The sequence below is a fragment of the Argiope bruennichi genome, chromosome 3 (genome assembly GCF_947563725.1).
Source record: "Argiope bruennichi chromosome 3, qqArgBrue1.1, whole genome shotgun sequence".
Lineage (NCBI taxonomy): Eukaryota > Metazoa > Arthropoda > Arachnida > Araneae > Araneidae > Argiope > Argiope bruennichi.
In genome coordinates this window covers 52,292,412-52,310,819 of record NC_079153.1, presented here as the reverse complement: position 1 = coordinate 52,310,819, position 18,408 = coordinate 52,292,412, and the positions used below count along the sequence as shown (strand labels likewise).

At 26.8% G+C, this 18,408-nt stretch overlaps 1 protein-coding gene and 1 non-coding gene across 2 annotated transcripts; both read left to right on the top strand.

Annotated features, from left to right (window-relative positions):
- Positions 1-6,967: 6,967 nt before the first annotated feature.
- Positions 6,968-7,056, top strand: Trnay-gua (transfer RNA tyrosine (anticodon GUA)). The gene is given in 2 exon segments: positions 6,968-7,004; positions 7,021-7,056. It is a non-coding gene; the product is annotated as a tRNA-Tyr (tRNA).
- Positions 7,057-12,151: 5,095 nt separating this feature from the next.
- Positions 12,152-15,527, top strand: LOC129962841 (uncharacterized). The gene is made up of 2 exons (XM_056076841.1): positions 12,152-12,415; positions 15,093-15,527. The coding sequence occupies exons 1-2, from the start codon at positions 12,398-12,400 to the stop codon at positions 15,525-15,527; spliced, it is 453 nt and encodes a 150-aa protein (XP_055932816.1). The 5' UTR covers positions 12,152-12,397.
- The last annotated feature ends 2,881 nt before the right edge of the window (positions 15,528-18,408 follow it).

The following is an 18,408-nucleotide window of genomic DNA, read 5'->3' as shown; positions in this document are numbered from 1 at the left end:
TCTTATTATTAATTCAAGATATAAAGTTTTGGAAACTACCAAAAATTCAAATCACAATTTTTTTTTTTTTTTGCTTTTTTCCCCCATGACTAAGAAATACAGTTTTATACAGCAATAACTGGTTATTACATGATTAATGCATTTAGTCATAATAATTTTCAAATTTAGTTTGTTTGAAATACAATATTGGTTAAATAGTGACATTTTTCATGAAACCAGAGTTCTAAAATTTGTTGGAAGGAAGAGGGAATTAAAATTTAATGGAAAAAAAATTCGATAGTAAGCTTAAAGATTTTTTGCAGCTGAATTAATTATTGCATTAATAGCTTGATTTTAACCAATTAAAAAACCAGTTGTCAATAATAAAACTTATAAAAACTCAAATTTTCCTCATATTTAGGAGTTCTCTTAACTCATACTTTAGATAATTTTTCATTAATGCTTTTAGATTGTTTTCGCATTTCTTGGCAATATGTTAAAAGACAAGAAAAAAAATAGAGTTTGAAATCTGCATTTGTAGTTTTAGTATACTGATTTATTATATTAAAAATATTCTCCATAATTCCTAGATGGAGCCACTGATATTTTCTTCCATTTCCCGATGTGATGCCATTAACTTTTAAATATTTATAGATAACACAATTGCAACTGATTTACGGAGTACTTCATAGATATTAATCTCTGCTAATAGATGATAATCTACTTATGATTGGATATAGCATAAAATATTACGAAGTCCCAAAGCTTAGTACTAATTGATTAAATCTATCACCATTGGAACATTTTCATCACTGGCGGATTTCCGTCTAGGCAGACTAGGTAGCTACCTAGAGTCGCTGGAGTAAGGAGGCCACAGAGAGATCAATTAAGAAATGCTTTTAGTCTAGTTATCACATAAATAAATATAGGAAAGATACAAATTTTATGAATCATAAAATATTAGTATCATAATGTGTGTTTACATTGAATTAATTTAAATCATTGTAAAAGAACTTAAGAATAATGAATTACTTTTTTAAAATATATGGGATTATTACTCTTTCATTAATTGGTTATGGTATTTTTCACTTGACAAGTCTTGTAAAATAACAATGTCTAATATTATATTTGTTTGAAATTTATTATTTGTTTATAATCTTTCGTAATAATTAAATGTTTATATTTAGGAGTAAGTAAATCATTAACTAATAAATATAGACAATTTTTCAAGAAAGTTATTGTTTTATTTGTAAATAAATCCTTTTAAAATAAATAGATAGACATATGTATAATTTCACAATATTTCTAAAATAAAAAGCGGTAGCATGTTCATTAACTTTAAAATGTGAATTAAATGATTTTTTTACAAGAAGGCCCTCATGATATGCGTTGCTTAGGGCAGCAAAATGCTCTAAATTCGCTATTGATCTTAAATTACTGAGTTTCACATTTAATTTAGCTATGATAATTGCTGGCAATTCTATATTTATATATTTTTATGAAGAAATTATATTTAGCTACTAATAACTCATTTTCAGAATGCTAAATGAATATTAAAGTGAAAAACCGAAATAAAAAAATGTCAACATTCTGACATTCACCGAAACGGCGATTATGTGAATGTTGACATTCACCGGAGAAAATCGATATTTACCAGATATCTGTCTTTAACTGTAACATGAACAATTATTAACATGGATACGTTATTATTAATCATTTCTCTTTCGAAATAAATTTTAGCGCATCGTACAATTTGATATTCCTCCAAAAAATTAAATTAAACATTTTGTTGAAATCTAAATAAATTAATCTCATTTGATTTAATTATAATTTTTAATTAGTAAAGAAATGAATCTAATGTATAATTTTCGTTAACTTTGCATATTGATTTATTCAGGGTGAAAATGTGCAACCCAGTAAAGCAAAGCAGAATGTAGCCCTTAAAAAATGTAACTATTAAAATCATATTTTTACTAATCCTTAATAGATTATTTCATTAACTATAAAAAATTATTGATTAAACGAAACTAATTTTAAACTATTGATAAAGCTTTGTTGCTTTAATTTATTGTTCTTTATTTAAATTAATGTTCGTATCTAACAAGTATGTTTCTGCCATTTTAGTAAGCAAATTAGAACGATGAACAATAAGTAACAGCTTCATTTAACCTTGGTATTATTTTTGAGAGGATTATTGACATACAATTTTTTATTATTTTGTTTCAAATAAAAAAAATATTAGAAAAGATTTTAAGAAAATGAGTGAATTTAGTTTAAAAATCTTTTTGAGTTTGTCGCAAATGTGGTAATCCAAATAATCAGACAGTTTTGTTCCGCTAGTAGCAATTCGAGTTGATTAGCAATTGTAGCAAATGATTGATGTTTTCATTGTTCAGTTGTTCAACTATTACACAAATTTTAGGAGAATTAAAGATTAAAACCAATTAACAAGTAATAATTCATTTAAAGAATTTAATTAAAAATAAATCAAATTTCTTAAAAAAATTATTTTGAATAAAAGTGGAAACAATTCAGCAATATTTCTAAAAAACTTTAAAAAACAATTTTTTTTTCACTTGTTAACGAGAGCTTTAGCGATTTTAATTAAAATCGTCTATTAGAGTCTTTTTTTTAATACAATTGTTTATTTTTCTATATTTTAACCTAAATTCTTCGTTATTCTAGCTGAATTCTTTTCATTCTTCTTTTCGTGATTTTATCGTTCTTTCGATATAATTCGAATTTATTATTTAAAAATAAATATCAGACGAATGGGATCGTCAAGAGGTTTATAAATCTGCAAAATGGATGAACGGTAATTGAAATATATGTGCATATATATAGTATTGATAAATGTAGGGAAAATATCAGAAATTTTGCATAAATAATGATTTGATTGCAAAAAATATGAATGTCCTGTGTATGGTGAGAACGTGGAATTAATTTTTCTTGATGGTTTGACCATTGAGATAACCCGCTGTTGTCAAAAAAAAAAAAAAAAAAAAGGAAAGAATCCACAGATTGTCTGGAAAGGATCGTATTTAATAGCTATTACTTGGATTTAAGTGTGATTTTGTATTTGACTTATATGAGCGGAGTAGAATTAGGTATGAAGTTATAGTGATTGAATTGGATTATGCATTTCAACTGTGACTGATTGAATGGATTATAAGATGCTTGTTTGATTTTTGAGATTTGAACTGATAGAGTGGGGAAAGTATTAAAATTGATGAAAATGTTTCAAAAGGAAACGCAACTGACGAAGACCAGGGGAAAGCAATGGGGTCTTTGTTGACCTGCTAAAGTATTCTAACAGATATCTTTTTTTTTTTTTTTTGAAATTATTATTAGTAGTAACAGTACAGTTTAATGATGTAATGCATTAGAATTATAATACACATTCACATCATTAGCATAATGCCGGCGTCTATTTTCATTAACATTTACATTATTGTCGTTCTGAAGTTTTTTAAAATACGACTATTTTCGCTTCTGTCCGATCTTAAAATAATTGTTTCCGCTTTCAGAAATCATCTTGTTGCACGAACTCCTGTGACTCATGCATCGGCTGCTGGTGCTAAGAAACCCAAAAGTCAAAGCTTATTAGTCATTCTTTTAACATTTCATTATTTTATGCTCCCATTTTTTGACAAATTTTTATTCTTTAACGAAAACTTAAAATACTGTTAACGAATCCTCACTGGTATACTTATATAAAACCAGTAAATCTATGTGAAATGTCCACAAATTTTATCTTCCCTCTCTCAATAAAATGGTTTGATTATTTGTTGAATTGTTAATATTAAATACTTAGGTTAAGTTGATCAAGATAAGATTAAGTTATAAGATTTGTATATTAATGTTGTAAAATAAAATAAAAGGTATATAGAAGATGCGGATGCATAATATGATGTCTTAATTTTTCTTTTGACTTAAATTTTAAACTAAAAATGTGCTTGTTAAAGCATATTATTCATCAGAGAATGTTAATTCTCTGATGAATAAACAATTTTATCCACTAATACCTTATTCTTCTCTTTAGAAATCATACACTGATTGAGATTAAAGGGAGGTTGATAGCAGAAATAAAATTTAAGATAATATGACTGCGTTGGCATTGTTTTGCATAATTAAATCAGAAATGCTTTAAATTTTATTTTGTCAAATTTGTGTCTTAATTTAAATTGAGTATGATAGCTTAGACGATACTAAAATTAATCCTAACCAGCAATACTATTTTAATTGCTGTAGAGTTATATTAATGAAGAACCAGCAAAAGTGGCCTCTCTATAATATTTTTTTTATATATTCGCAAATAATAGTGATATTTTCCCTTCTCTTTCACATTGTGTGTCATAGGCAAAGTCATAAAGCCACGAGTGCTCACATTTTTATTTTCATTTGCTTCATAGTATATTGAATGAAACTAAGTGTTACAGTTTGGGTATCTTTTTTTCAATCGAATAAAGCCTTAAAGTCATAAAGCCCAAACTTAGTAAAAGCAAAAATTTTAGCACAAAGATTACATAACAGTTATCTAAGTCGTTGCATTTTTGTTACTACATTTACACGTATTCATATGTACAGTCCAACAAAAAGCCAATTCTTTGATGGATTTGTCTCAAAACTGCTGGTCCAAAATCAATTTCCTGCTGTAAAATAGTTTGGAGACGGTTTAATGCTTCAAACAAACTGTATACACTTAGGTATTCAGGTTAAAATAGTAACTGTATTCAGGTTAAAATAGTAAAACTTAAATCTATACACTTCTGTCCTACGACCGAATTATTAAATAAGCAATTCTGAGGGCTTCGAAATTTAGAGAACACCAATAATATTTTTGCAGTATTCTCGAGATAGTCTAATTTTGAGTTTTTATTTGATTTACAAATATCATATATTTGAATTATTAAAATTAAAAGCAAGTATAATTTAAATTCCAGAACGTTTTTCTTTAAAAAAAATTTTCATGTTTTTATATCTACTTTCAGATAAATTTGGCTTTTTTTTGTTGCAATTGATGGGCTGATTTAGGAGTCAACACCCCTTGGGAGCTTTAATTTGAATGTTTGAGCTGTAGTAAAAAGGTATTATATATTCTATTATTTTATTAAAATTCACTTTTAATTTAATTTATAAATTTTTTATAAGCGAAATACTAAAAACAATTCTCTGGAAAGTGATCTACAATTAAATGCTTTGTTATTTTAGTTTTTCGTAATATTCGTTACTTAAAAGCCTGCTTACGAAGAAATTAAGTTAACATCAATAAAAAAAAAATAAAAAAAAATAGTTTCAGAAGTTAGTGAAAGAAGGGAGCACCGAAACTTGTTTGTCTAAGTCGTGCGAATTTAATCCATTTTTGGTTCTTCCTTGATTGTATAACTGCTTCCAATGAATCATTCGATTTCTGACAGTGAATTCATAGTTTCCTCTGTGTTTAGACGTTTTATGAATCCTCTATGTAAATAATTACAATTTTGAAATCAATATTTGATAGAATGCATATGGCACTCCAACTTGCCAACTATAAGGTAGTTCCAGTTGCTTATTCTAGTTGGATAATGAGGTCCATTATTTCATCACTTAAAATTACTGTGGAATATTTGAAAATTAGTAGGCTTGCCTATAAGAAATTTGTATACATCTATCAGATATCATTGTGTAACAGGGCGGGATAACCTTGTGGTAAGGTCTCGGCTGTGAAACTGGAGGGTTTCAGTTTCGAGACCCGATTCCACCGACAAACCGTGGTGTAAGAGGGTCTGGTGCACGTTACATCCGTCCAAGCCAAAATTCCTCCCGCCGGAATGGCGTGGAGAGAGGTGTGCGAGTTCATGTGTCGTCCTTGCCATAGAACCGCAATCCTGAAATAGCCCTAGTGTTGCTTCTAAACGGGACGTTAATATAACTGAATTAAACATTACGAAATATTTTGTATAGCTAAAAAAAAAATTTTTTTTTAAAGTTTCTGTATATAAAAGATCAATATACGACTAATATTTGTCATCGTACACTACAGACAAGATGCCAATTATAGATTATCTTTTAAATATCATAAGTTTGTACCATTTATTTCAGGGAAACATGGTTCTACTTCCTTTTCTTTAAAATGGTTGAAAGAAGGAATAATGATAAACTTCCATTTTTATATTAAATGAAGATTATTATCTATTTTTACTTTCAAAACCCTAGATTTTTGAAATAGCAAGATGTGCAGAGAGAAAACTTTTAGAATTTAGATAAAGGAAAGTTATACGGAGGAAGTTTGTCCGCATAAATTATTCTTAAAGTTTTTTTTTTTTTTTTTTTAAATTTAGTTCAATTAGATTAACATTTCATTTTGAATATACATTAGAACTATTTTTGAATGAAATTCTAACTTTGAAATGTAATTAGAGCAAAATGGCGGAGAAATCGTTAAATTGTTTTCAATAAATTTGATGGATCTCTATTGTCACTGTCTTTTTTTAAAAAAAGAAAGCAAAGCATCTAAAATATAAAAATTGTATAGAAAGCTTCATATTTCTGTTTGATATTTTGTGTATTTAAGAACTTTATGATTCTCTGCTAGAAAATATTTCTATAATAGTTCAACCAAGTTGGTCGTATTGAAGTTTAATTCCTATATACATCTTTTATTCAAACACAATAAGGAAAATGAAACTATACTGGGCTATAAAAAAATAAAGTAAATTATATTATTTTAACAATACCACAAGAATCAGAAATAAATCAGAAATGGGAGGTAAAATATTTAAATTATATGAAAATGTAGAAGAGATTTCTTGAATAACGTTATTGAAAATAATCACAGACTAAGGAAATAATGCGTTGGAAGATTATCAGATTTATAAAATCACTATCACGTTTTCTCCTTACGTGTGTAGTATCTCCAGTTTCAGCTAAGAACTAATGCACTGATTTTATATTCAGTGACCCCAATTTTAAAGCAAGTTTCAAAGCTTGTTTCAGTAAGGCTTTGTAGCCGTCGATAGCTCAGTTGGCAGAGCGGTGGACTGTAGGTGGTAAAAGACAGATATCCATAGGTCGCTGGTTCGACTCCGGCTCGACGGACGAATTTTTTTTCCCCAGAGGAAATCCTGTGTTGTGCGGCTGTTTATTGATTTTCAAAGATCATTCCTTAAATTTTTTCTTCACGTGACCGTTTTAGGTACAATTTTTTTTTTTTTTTTTTTTTGTCATTTACTGGAATTAGAAGGAGTCAATAACAAAATAAGGCATTGCAAAGGAGGTTCAACAGATTAATTTGAAACTTTTAATAACTGAAAATTTTAAAAATCAAAAAAAAATCTTTTGATATGAAAATCATTGTTAGAAAAAATAGATGTCGCTAATTGGCTTCTTAAGCCTTCAAATAATAATAATTGAAAAAAAAATTATAATACTTGTAAAAAAAATTATTTCGATTTAAAATTAGTTATTCAGAAAATTTGGATGCAATCTTTTGATTGGAAATAATTCTTTAAACCGGTTTTCATTACAAAAAGTGAAAATTTTTATAAAAATAAAGCGCTGCTAAAATTTCTACGACTCCGTATTATTCAAGGAAATTCTAAAAATGAAGAAATCATATATCTCTAGTCTTGATTGAAGTTGTTTTTTAAAAGTAAAATTTAAATTAATAATATATCCCTCTTTCTTTTCGACAATAAAATTTACTGCACACACAATGTGATTGAAACCTTCAGTTAACTATATTCACTTAATCAGTAAAATTGGATTCCTACAATTAACAATGCATTATTAGTGTTTTAAATGAGTGGAAATCATAAATTATTTTTTAATCTTTTAAAGAAAAAATATTTTAAAAAACTATTCATTTTTTAATAAAATATCTCGTCTTATTGTATCAAATATTCTATGAACTTTCTTAATCTAAATATATAAGTTCTAACGACGTATCTATCACAAAGATTCGCTCAAGCAAACATTGTACCTTAAGATTACATTTTGGATAATTCTTTTTACTATACATGATAAATAGTTAAGAATCAAGATTAAAGTTAAAATTTAGTACTTTCACAATAAAAGTTATTTATTCGAATTCAGAATTTAATTTGAAATAAAAATGTGAAGCAAATTGCTCTCATGGGTAACATAGGCTATTAGAATATATTAATGGATATATGCTTAGTAAAGCGATATAAGCTTAAAATTATCATTCACCGTATTAATGCTTAACATCGTTAAAACTAGAAAGCAAATAAATAAATAAATAAAAAGTAAAGAGATATAGAAGAAAATATATTAAACAAATTTTTAAATGACTTCTGAATAATCAGAATTGTTTGTTTACCCAATTATTGTTTATAAGAGATTCCAAGATATTTAATAACAATATTTTTGAAAGCAGGCTGCAAAATTAAATAAGATTCTTTATTTGGATTATAATAGAATCAGTTTTGATGTGAATACTTAAAGTGTGACATTTAATCTATGTTGTTTGTCAGAAAAATAACAAGTTCTTTTTTATATATATGATTATCAATGCTTTACGCAAAACATAATACTATATCATTGTAATAAAACTGTTGAAAGCTTTTATTTCTATCTGTTTCTTCAATAATAAGTTAAAGACCTTGATTTGGACTGATTTGCGAAATTTTCTAGACATATAGAGAATGCGGGGATATCAATGCACTTTTATTTGAAAAGCTAAAAGCGATTTTTATCAAATATTTAATATCTAAAATTCTCATAACTTACTTATTCATTTTGTTAAGTTAATATATGATTTTAGTCGAGTTTCAAATGTAAATAAATAAAAGGCTTTTCACATTTTTTTTCTTCCTAATAGATTTGTTTCAATCTGCCCCAGATCAGAGGAGCACTGATTTGACAAGGGGAGGTTTCGAACGTGTTGATTCTTCCAGGGAATTATCTAAATAATAATGATTAAAAGATGTGAGATCAAAACAAAATTTATTTTTATCACAAATTTTGTATTTCAAACAATGATTTAAATTTTAAACGTTTTTATTTCGATACAAATTTAGTAGTTTTATTGAAACAAGTAAAAAGAAAATACAAGTCACCAAAAATAATACGTAAATTATTATAACTAAAATTTTCAAATGCGACATAAGTTTAAATATAGAAAAATAGAATTCTAGAATTTATATTTTCTTCTCTTTATAAAATTTTAGTAACATAATAATGACATAATAAAATAAAAAATAGACATATAACAAAAAAGAAATTGTCAAAATTATTCAAATAGATTGTAGGTGAGAAGATAAATTTTGAAATTATAAAAGAATTTTTATAAAATGACTGATGATGGCTGGCTCCTTTGATGACTTTGATATTGACGAACTTAATAATAATACGATATTAATATGCAAGAATTGCAGTGTAATATATAATTGTAATTTAATATGTAATTTTCTTAAATAAAAAATAAGATAATCTGTGCCAGTGTAGTTCAAATTGATTTTTCCTACAAAATTTGAAGTTCTTTTCTTCGATCTTTACAAGAATAAATTTGCCAACTGCGATAATCTACATAAGAACAGGAAATAGCAAAATTGTCATAATTTATAAATGATTTGTATATGGTAAAAGTCAAAATCTCTTCAGATAAGAAGGTTAATTTATTTAAAAAAATATATTCCACATATATTCATAATCTAAGAAAAAAAAAAGAAAGCATGATACTAAATCTATAGCAATACGCTAAATTGACGCGAATAAAAGAAGCGTCTTGACATGGCTCACGGTCAACTATATCAATCTGTTACAAGACAATATTTTACTTAAAACATGTGATCATGCGAAATCAACATTAATCCACTTCATGTCTCATCAGGAAAATAAAAGTTTTGTCCTGATTTTGGTATAAATTCCCAGAATCGAAGATATGCTTAATTGCAGAAATCATACAACAGAAATTAGAAATAAAAATTCCTTAGATGAGAAGTTTAAAGTTTTGCTTCATCTGTAAAATAACTATTGGTTTAACATAGAAAAATGTATTTTGATTTAAGTGTCACAACGCCATGTATATGGCAAAATATGATCATATTGAGCCAACCTAATTTTCAAAATTTAGAGATTACATCAATGTTTCTGTGCATGAAGCTTCTTCCCCCTCTCCCAGATTTTCCATGAATTTTAAATTTTATTGTTATTTGATAATAGGAAGATATTGCTAATCAAAAGCCTTTAGAATTCTTATTAATTTCAAATAAACTTTTTTTTGAAAAAATTGTATTATTATTGATAACTTTTTTGACGAATCCAAGATATTCATTTTCCTTATATAAAAGTTCTAGAAGAGTAATTCCTCTACAGCTAATTTTAAATTGTAGGAAAAATAATTTAACCAATAATCATCTACGAAAGAATAAGTTTTAAAAATAGGAATGAAATAGGCTAATCTGTTGATAAAAACGTTGATTCTTCAAATTTTATTGAAAAAAGCAATTACTTAAAAAGGAACTTCTCAAACAATTGTTGCGATCGTAGATAAAAAGTATACGAATTTTAGGCTCTGAAACCGTTGGTAGAAGACGTTTACATAAAATTCTTCAGTATTTTAAGAAAAAATTATATTACTGAAAAAGCCATCTTCATTTGAAATATTCTATCGAAATTTTGCAAATAAGCATTTTTAACAAAATGCTTTTTTTGTTTTTGTTTTACAGTAATCAACGCTTACTTCTCCTATTTAGTTTTACAACATTCATATACATGAGGAACTGTAAAAAAAATTTCATTATTTACTATTTACATTCTTCGATTATATTTACAACAGAAATGGAGAAAAGGTTTAAGAAACCCAGCTTAAAAAAAAAAAAAAAAGAATAGGATAGCTTATAATAAATTGTTATAAACGTGTTCGTTTCAGATAAGCTTTTTTTATATATATTCTGATGACACCATTCCATCGATTATGGTCAGATTTGCAATTTATAAATTCAAATAATAGATTTATCAAACAAAATAAACATATAGAAAATGAGTATAGTTAATGCGTCATCAAAGAACTAATAAGAAGTAAATAAATAATGGAAATTATTTAATTACTTCTCAATTATTGATATTTGGCCATGGAAGCGGTATTAGCATTTGAAAAATTCATAAAAAGCTCTGAATTTTAATTAGAATGTCAGCGGTATATCTATTAAATAATTAGAAAAATATCTTAAAATGTAGTAAAGTTAAAATCAGTCCCATAAACATTTGATGTAAAATTACTGATAAGGATAATTAAGAATCATTATTTAATGTTTGGATAATATTATTTTTAACTCAAATTTAAAAGCTAAAGAGCTGAAAATAGAAGTAAAAATAATAGTTCTAAGAAATTTCTTATAAACATAAACTAATCAGAAAAAAAAAAAAAAAAAAAAAAAAACTCTACAAATAAAATTCAAGCAAAATAGAGAATATTACTTTCTCATAGATGTACAGAATTTGCAACCATTTTAGGATTCAAATTTTGATTGCTTTGTTTTATTGAGACTAAACAGACAATTATAATAATTTTAGTTTGTTAGTATACAGTCAATCATTTAAAATAAATTTAATTTAAAAATATTAATCTGGAAATTTTAAAGAGCTTCATAAATTTAATTTAATCCCTGACTGATAATTCATAAAATATTTCTGAGTATTGACATCGCAGGTTGAAACATATTTTCTTATTCATAAAACTAAATAAATAAGTAACAGTCCTTGAAGAAAATATTCTTTTGTTCCTCAGTGCCATTCTGTATTTTTTTCTTCAACTAGTGTTTTATGATTCAGGTAAGAAGATTAAAATTTCGTAAATGAAATTTCCAAGATTTATTAATTAGCGGAACTTTGTTAAGTACCTTAAGCGTCTTTAGTAAACAATTAACAATTACGCTGACTCTCAGGATTTTCAACTTATGTCTTTAACAGTACAACCATTAAAAGGTCAGAAGGACAAACAACTGGATTGCAAATCCATTTCGTAAAACGATGAAATCTCGCATTTCCATATTCTTTCAATCCGCAATCTATTTCCTAAATGTTTAGACATTAGTTTACTAATTTACAAAAGGTCTTTGTAATGAAAGAAGCCAGATAAATTTGATAAATCAAATAACACGGCTTAGAAGTTTATTTTATAGAACGCTATTAACTGTACCGTTGTTCAAAAGCTTCGACTGCTGTTACAAAGAGGCAGCGGAAATCGTTTGTTCGTTAACAAAACACTTTCGTCTCATTGTCAAGTGCATTGGCTGAGGCGTTATCCTTTCATTTCTTTTTAAATAGTGGGGCACTGACACCTGATTTCACTGACTCCTTTATAATATTCAAGGTTTACCTTGGTGAAATATTCAGAAATCGAAATGTATATAAGAACGGACTCAGACTTTAAAAGATATCAGTTGGATTTATTTGAACGCCAGCAGTTTTCGAGATGTTGGACATGAAAACGGTGAGTGATCTTTTTTTATCGACGCGGTTTAGTCGTCGAAAAATAACTTTAATTTTCCATTTTGAACATGTGTGTAATTTTCAGAAAAAGAACTTTCAACAGTTATTTTTATTCAGTATTCAAAACCTTTTAAATTCGTTGCTGTGGTGATATTTTTTTTTTCAATCGAAAAATTTTTACGCTCTTGTTTTAATCACAAAAATTTTTGTGGTAACTTCAACGTTCAAAAGCTAGAAATGTTCTCTTGATTTTCTCCTGTATTAACCAGCGGAAGTGGTCTTCTCAAAACTTTCTCGCATACTCTCTAATAAACTTGCGTTGCCAAAGAACTCCTTACATGCCAAGTGGCGTACAATTGTTACGAAATTTTAATTTTTGGCTAGAATTTAGCATTTTTACTGAATCTATCGGGCTATCCTTGGCGAGTTATTTGGCGATTAATCCCTGGCATCCAGTTAATAGTATCCGAAAATCGAATTTGTGTTTTAGATACGTTTTTCTCAGCCGGTTGAAACAATAATTTGATACAAAACGCACTTGTAGTCACAAAATCCCATACAAAATTTGATATATTTAAATCACTGCGTTTCGAAATCATTGCGTTTATGTGTTTCTGAAAGTAAAATCCGACAGACAGTCAATCTGTTGTTGATTTTGGCTCAAAAATTGAAAGATGTTTACACTATAGATGTTAAATCTGTGAACCGAATTTTATCTATCTAGCTTCCTTTGTTTTGTAATTATTGCATTAATTTATATTCGAATAGGTGGATAGACGGACTTCCTCTGAACAGATTTTGCACAAAATTTGATAGAAATCTGCAAATTTGGTGTAAAGACCATATAACAAATTTCAACCGTCTAGCTTAATGCATTTTTGAGTTATCTTTGTCACAGACTGACGGATATGTTTTAAAAATATGTTTTTCGAAAACAGGCACGTCTAAAACGTGGAAATTCATCAAAATCTCGGTTCGAATTTTTGATGATTACTATTCTTTCTTTATGCTACGTATATGGGAAAGTAAAAATAAAACGCATCTCACTTTCAGTTTCGTAGTAAAGTAAAGATAATTGAATATGCAATTTGGACCATTTTGTCTTGACCTACTGACTCCAAAATTTGATATGGGCCTACAATTTTGGAGTCAAAATCACATATCAAAATCCGTGTATCGTGCATAATGTATATTCGCCTCACATGAATGGATAAATAGATTTTAATTAAAATTTGATATCTTCAATCTAGACGTGAAGATTATATTCCATATTTCATCCGCCTAGCTTACGATGTTTTTGAATTATTTTGTTTGCAAGCAAATCTATAGAAAGGGGCTTTGCAAAGTCTAAAACTTAACGATTCAACAAAATCTTACAGTTGAATTGTTTGTTGATTACAGTCCTTTCTCTGTAAACACTATATAAGAAAATCATGATAAAGTACTACCAAAAACTTTTCATATGTATGTGTGTGTGTTTCATTTATATATAAAACTGTGATTAAACTAAACAATTCATTTCCTTTTTTGACATGAAATTCAAAGTAATTTCACTGTTTCATTAAATCGTTTAACCTGTTAATCGTATACGACGAAATAGTTCAATGTGAAATGAATTGGGTATAAGTTAATTATAACTTATTAATCTTGTTATTTTTTCCATTCTTAAATTACTATTAATAAATTTGCTTCCTTTAATACATAAACTACAAACTGTGTGGGTGCCAATTTAAGTAAAGTCCGCGTCATCTGACCATGGTTTAAAATTACGAGATTTAATTCAAAATAATCTTGTGTTATTTAAAAACAGAGCATAAATGTAACTGAACAAAACTAAATGCTGCTCAATTCAGGAATCCATACCTATCAGACGATTTTTCACTCCAAGGAAATGGTAATGCAATGAGTTTAAAAAAAAAAAAAAAAGCGTTTTTTCTGGAATATTTTGCCAATTGCTTTTTTTTTTAGCTATTTATTAGAATACTGAAATTCACTTGTTTTTGGTATTGTAATAATTTATTTTAATTGGAAACTTCTGTAACATTTCTATATATTGCTTGAGGGAGAAAAAAAGAAATACCTTTTCCAATATCTTGAATTTGGTGGAATCAGACCCAACTAGCGTACACACATAAACGCGGACGGTTTTCGTATCTGAAAACAGACAGTATAAATACTTTTATTTATAAAAAACTCATTTTTAAAAATTTCTTACTATTGAAACTGCATATATGTTATAGTTTTTGATATCATTGTTGCCTTTATTTGAGCAATATGTATTTATACTAAAAGTGTGCTCGCCGCATTTAAAACAAAATAAAAAGGATCATTAATTTATAAATGAAAAAACTTATTGTTCAACTATCAGTTCGAAAATTATAAAATGTTACTTAGAATTAAATAATCATATACACCTTCCATTTTTCTTTATTCTTTCAAACGTCTTATTTTCTATTACTATCTATAATTTCAAGGCGAAGTTATCACTGAAATAGAATTCATTGCTTTTATAAAATGCTCTCCGAGTAATATTAAATAAAATAATCCAATCAACATAAGATAGAATTATACAAAATTTCTCTCCAAATTTAAAATGGTAAATTAAAACGGACAGTCTGCAAGAAAAACTTATTTGTTCTTTATGAGGTTCCAATTATTTATTTAAATTCTCATTTCAGGTTATTTTCCTTTCTGTGGTAATCTGCATTGCCATCGTAGAATGCAGATATCCTTATGAAGATACCTACAGAGCGGGTGACATTGTGCCTTATGGAAACAGACAAACTCAGAATGACAGATATGAACCAAACATTGGTGGTTACCCACGACAAAGATTACCACCTTATGGTAACCGAAACGATGAATTACCAAGAAATCGATATGATAAACAAGGTCCTTATAACGGCTACATACCCATACCATCTGGAATATATCCACGGGAAACGAGCAGAAGACGTAGACCTCAACTTCGACCAAGAGGATTAGGTGTTAACAAAAAGAATTACGGCAATTACGACTATGATTATGGTAAAAACAGAAGATCTTATCCAAGAAAAAATGTGCCAGGTTATTACAGCTATGATGACTTTTCTTATGCGGATTATGATCAATAACCGTTTTCAACAGTTTGATGTATATTTATTTAAAAAATGTATGCGTGACATAAAGAATAATGAACATTTTGTGCTTTTAAATAAAGATTTATATTCGTAAGAATGATTTGCATTTTCTAATTAATATTAACACTTGTTTAATTTTTTGAAAAATCTGAATTAGAAACTCATATAGACTCAAATTTTCATCACTTTGTAGACATTTTTCTTTGGGATCTGTAAGTCAATCAAATCTGAATTATAGGGCAAAAGAACATCAAGATTTCGGTCTCAATAATTGTAAATGGCAACTTTCATTAATACACAAGAATCCTATCAACATGGCATATTAATTTATGCTAAATACATATAATATAAAAGAGCTAAGCTACTAAGTTTACAGGTGAAAACTGGATTAGCATATACAGCAATACATATATTTTTCAATTAATAAATAACATAGAATTAAAATAACATATTATTATAATAACTTATTCTAGATTAGCCAATATTAAGAAGTAAAAAAAAAAAAAAAAAAAAACATTTCAACAGGCTTAGTTGAATTTTTATGAAGTGACTTTTATCACCGAATAAATACTTTAAATTTAATTCAGAATGTTTCCCAAATAATTTATAATAATAAAAAATATTTTTGACATAAACAAAAAATTGTCTCAAGCCATATGAATTTAACATAAAAAAAATCAAAATGAAATATAAATGATAAAATATTATTTATTATCACACATATTTATACAGATACAAGTACTTATTGAAAATGCCAGCCATCTTTGTCAGCTAGTTAATTCGAGGAATTTTTGGTCACATAAAATTTTATTTGAATTTCCTTGCATTATATTAATGGTTTCTTCAGTTAAGTAATTTTAAACAAATTTTGATAGTCATGCAACACATATTATTTTAGAATTATTCTTATAGCATTCTGTTCATTGTATAATACACCAATTAATTTTCTGTTTTTTACCTAAACTTTGATATTTAATTTTAAATGAGAAACAATTAAACTTTATCTTATCCAGAAACTTGCTTTCGAAATAGAAACATGTTCATAAAAAATATAAAGATTAAAAAGAAAGATAATTCCACTCTGAAGTTTTGTATATTCTACCTAATATAATGGAGGATTATTATGACTTCATTAATAAAACAGCAATTACGGTAAGGCAACAAAATGCCAAATTAAAAGCACAATAATATAAATGTTTAAAAATGACCAATCTTTAAAAATTTTCTTATAAATGCTTATATCTGAAGCAAAATGTTAACTGAAACTATCACAGTAATCAAAAATTTTATTAAAAGCATGCCTTAAAAACAACAATTCAATATGGATAAGCAAGCTGAATCCTTATATGTTGATCATTAATAATGGAAATAAATTCATCAAATTATCTGCAACAATGAAAAAGACATCTGTTTCACTTACTACAATGAAAAAATTACTATAAAATATACTGAAAGACATTTTTAAAACTTAATTAATTCAAAACTAAAAATTTTTATGGCGACTGAATTGGTATGATTTAATATATAATTATTTTATATATCTTTTACCAATTTATATATATTTTCCTATATTTACCTAACCAAGATCTTATATAATGTTTTTAAAAATAAATATATATAATTGTTTTAAGCTGATTTTCCTTGAAAACGAATTCTTTTATCTTCTCACCACTCCATAAGTATTTTCAACAATCAAAATTAGAAAATAATTGAATAAAATGTCAAAATGACTCATTATCTTGAATGGTGCATGAGAGGAGACATTCATATGCAAAGAGCTAAAAAAATATAACATTCGTTTTTGTGTCTTATATTTACGTTCATAATTTCATCTTGCTTTAATTTTTAATTAATTAAAATTTGAAAAAATATATATGCTCCAATTTTGTCAGTTTGAAGTCTAATAATCAGGACTGCACAGTGTCACCACATACTCTTTTGCTTTGTTAAAAGAAATAATTTCACTACTGCAAAAACTATACTATTTAATAAGAATGAGAAATGGTTTCAATGAGATAAATTATGACAAATAATGAAACTTTGTATAAAAAAAAAATATTAAGATTTCAATTTTTAGTCCAACGTAAAATATTTTTTAAATATGATTTGTCTGTATTACTTTAAAAAATTTACTCTTAATTATAGAATGAACAGTGTGCACCAAAAAATGCATTTAATATCTTTACAATGAATGTATGTATAAAGGCAATTACTAAAACAAAGAAAAGCATCATAAAATATACTCAATTTTTTTAATTCATTAAATTTAAAGGGAAAACATGTATAAAAATAAAACTGAAATTATTGAAAAATTGTCCACTGATGTTATCCAAAATTATGAAAGAAAAACATTAAAACATGATTAATTTTTAACTAATAAGCTCATAAAAAATTTGAACACTTCTATTTAGAAAAGAATGATCTAACTGTTGAATGGGCTCAACAACTTGTTAAATTTAATAGTTTTATATTCACAGAGAATTTTACAAGAATTTTAGTCATGGATATCACAATTTATATATGGTAGCTAGTCCATAAATATTATCATGTTAAAATTGTTTATTTATTTATTAGTTTGTCTATCTTCAAATACATCATGTAATAAATTTCTGTAAGGTGAACATTATAAAATTTATTCACAGATTGCTATATATATATATATATATATGTGTGTGTGTGTGTGTGCGTGTAAACATAACTTTTGAAGCAGAGTTGTGGCTCTCTAATGAAAATTTTATCCCTTTGAATATATACTGCAGGATTTTAATAGGGATTTCCTACATGCGTCAACCACAGGCAAGGGAATCATAGGAATCTTTTAGAAGAATTTATTTAAGTCAGCAATATTTTATCCCTTCACTTGGAGTGTGGGAAT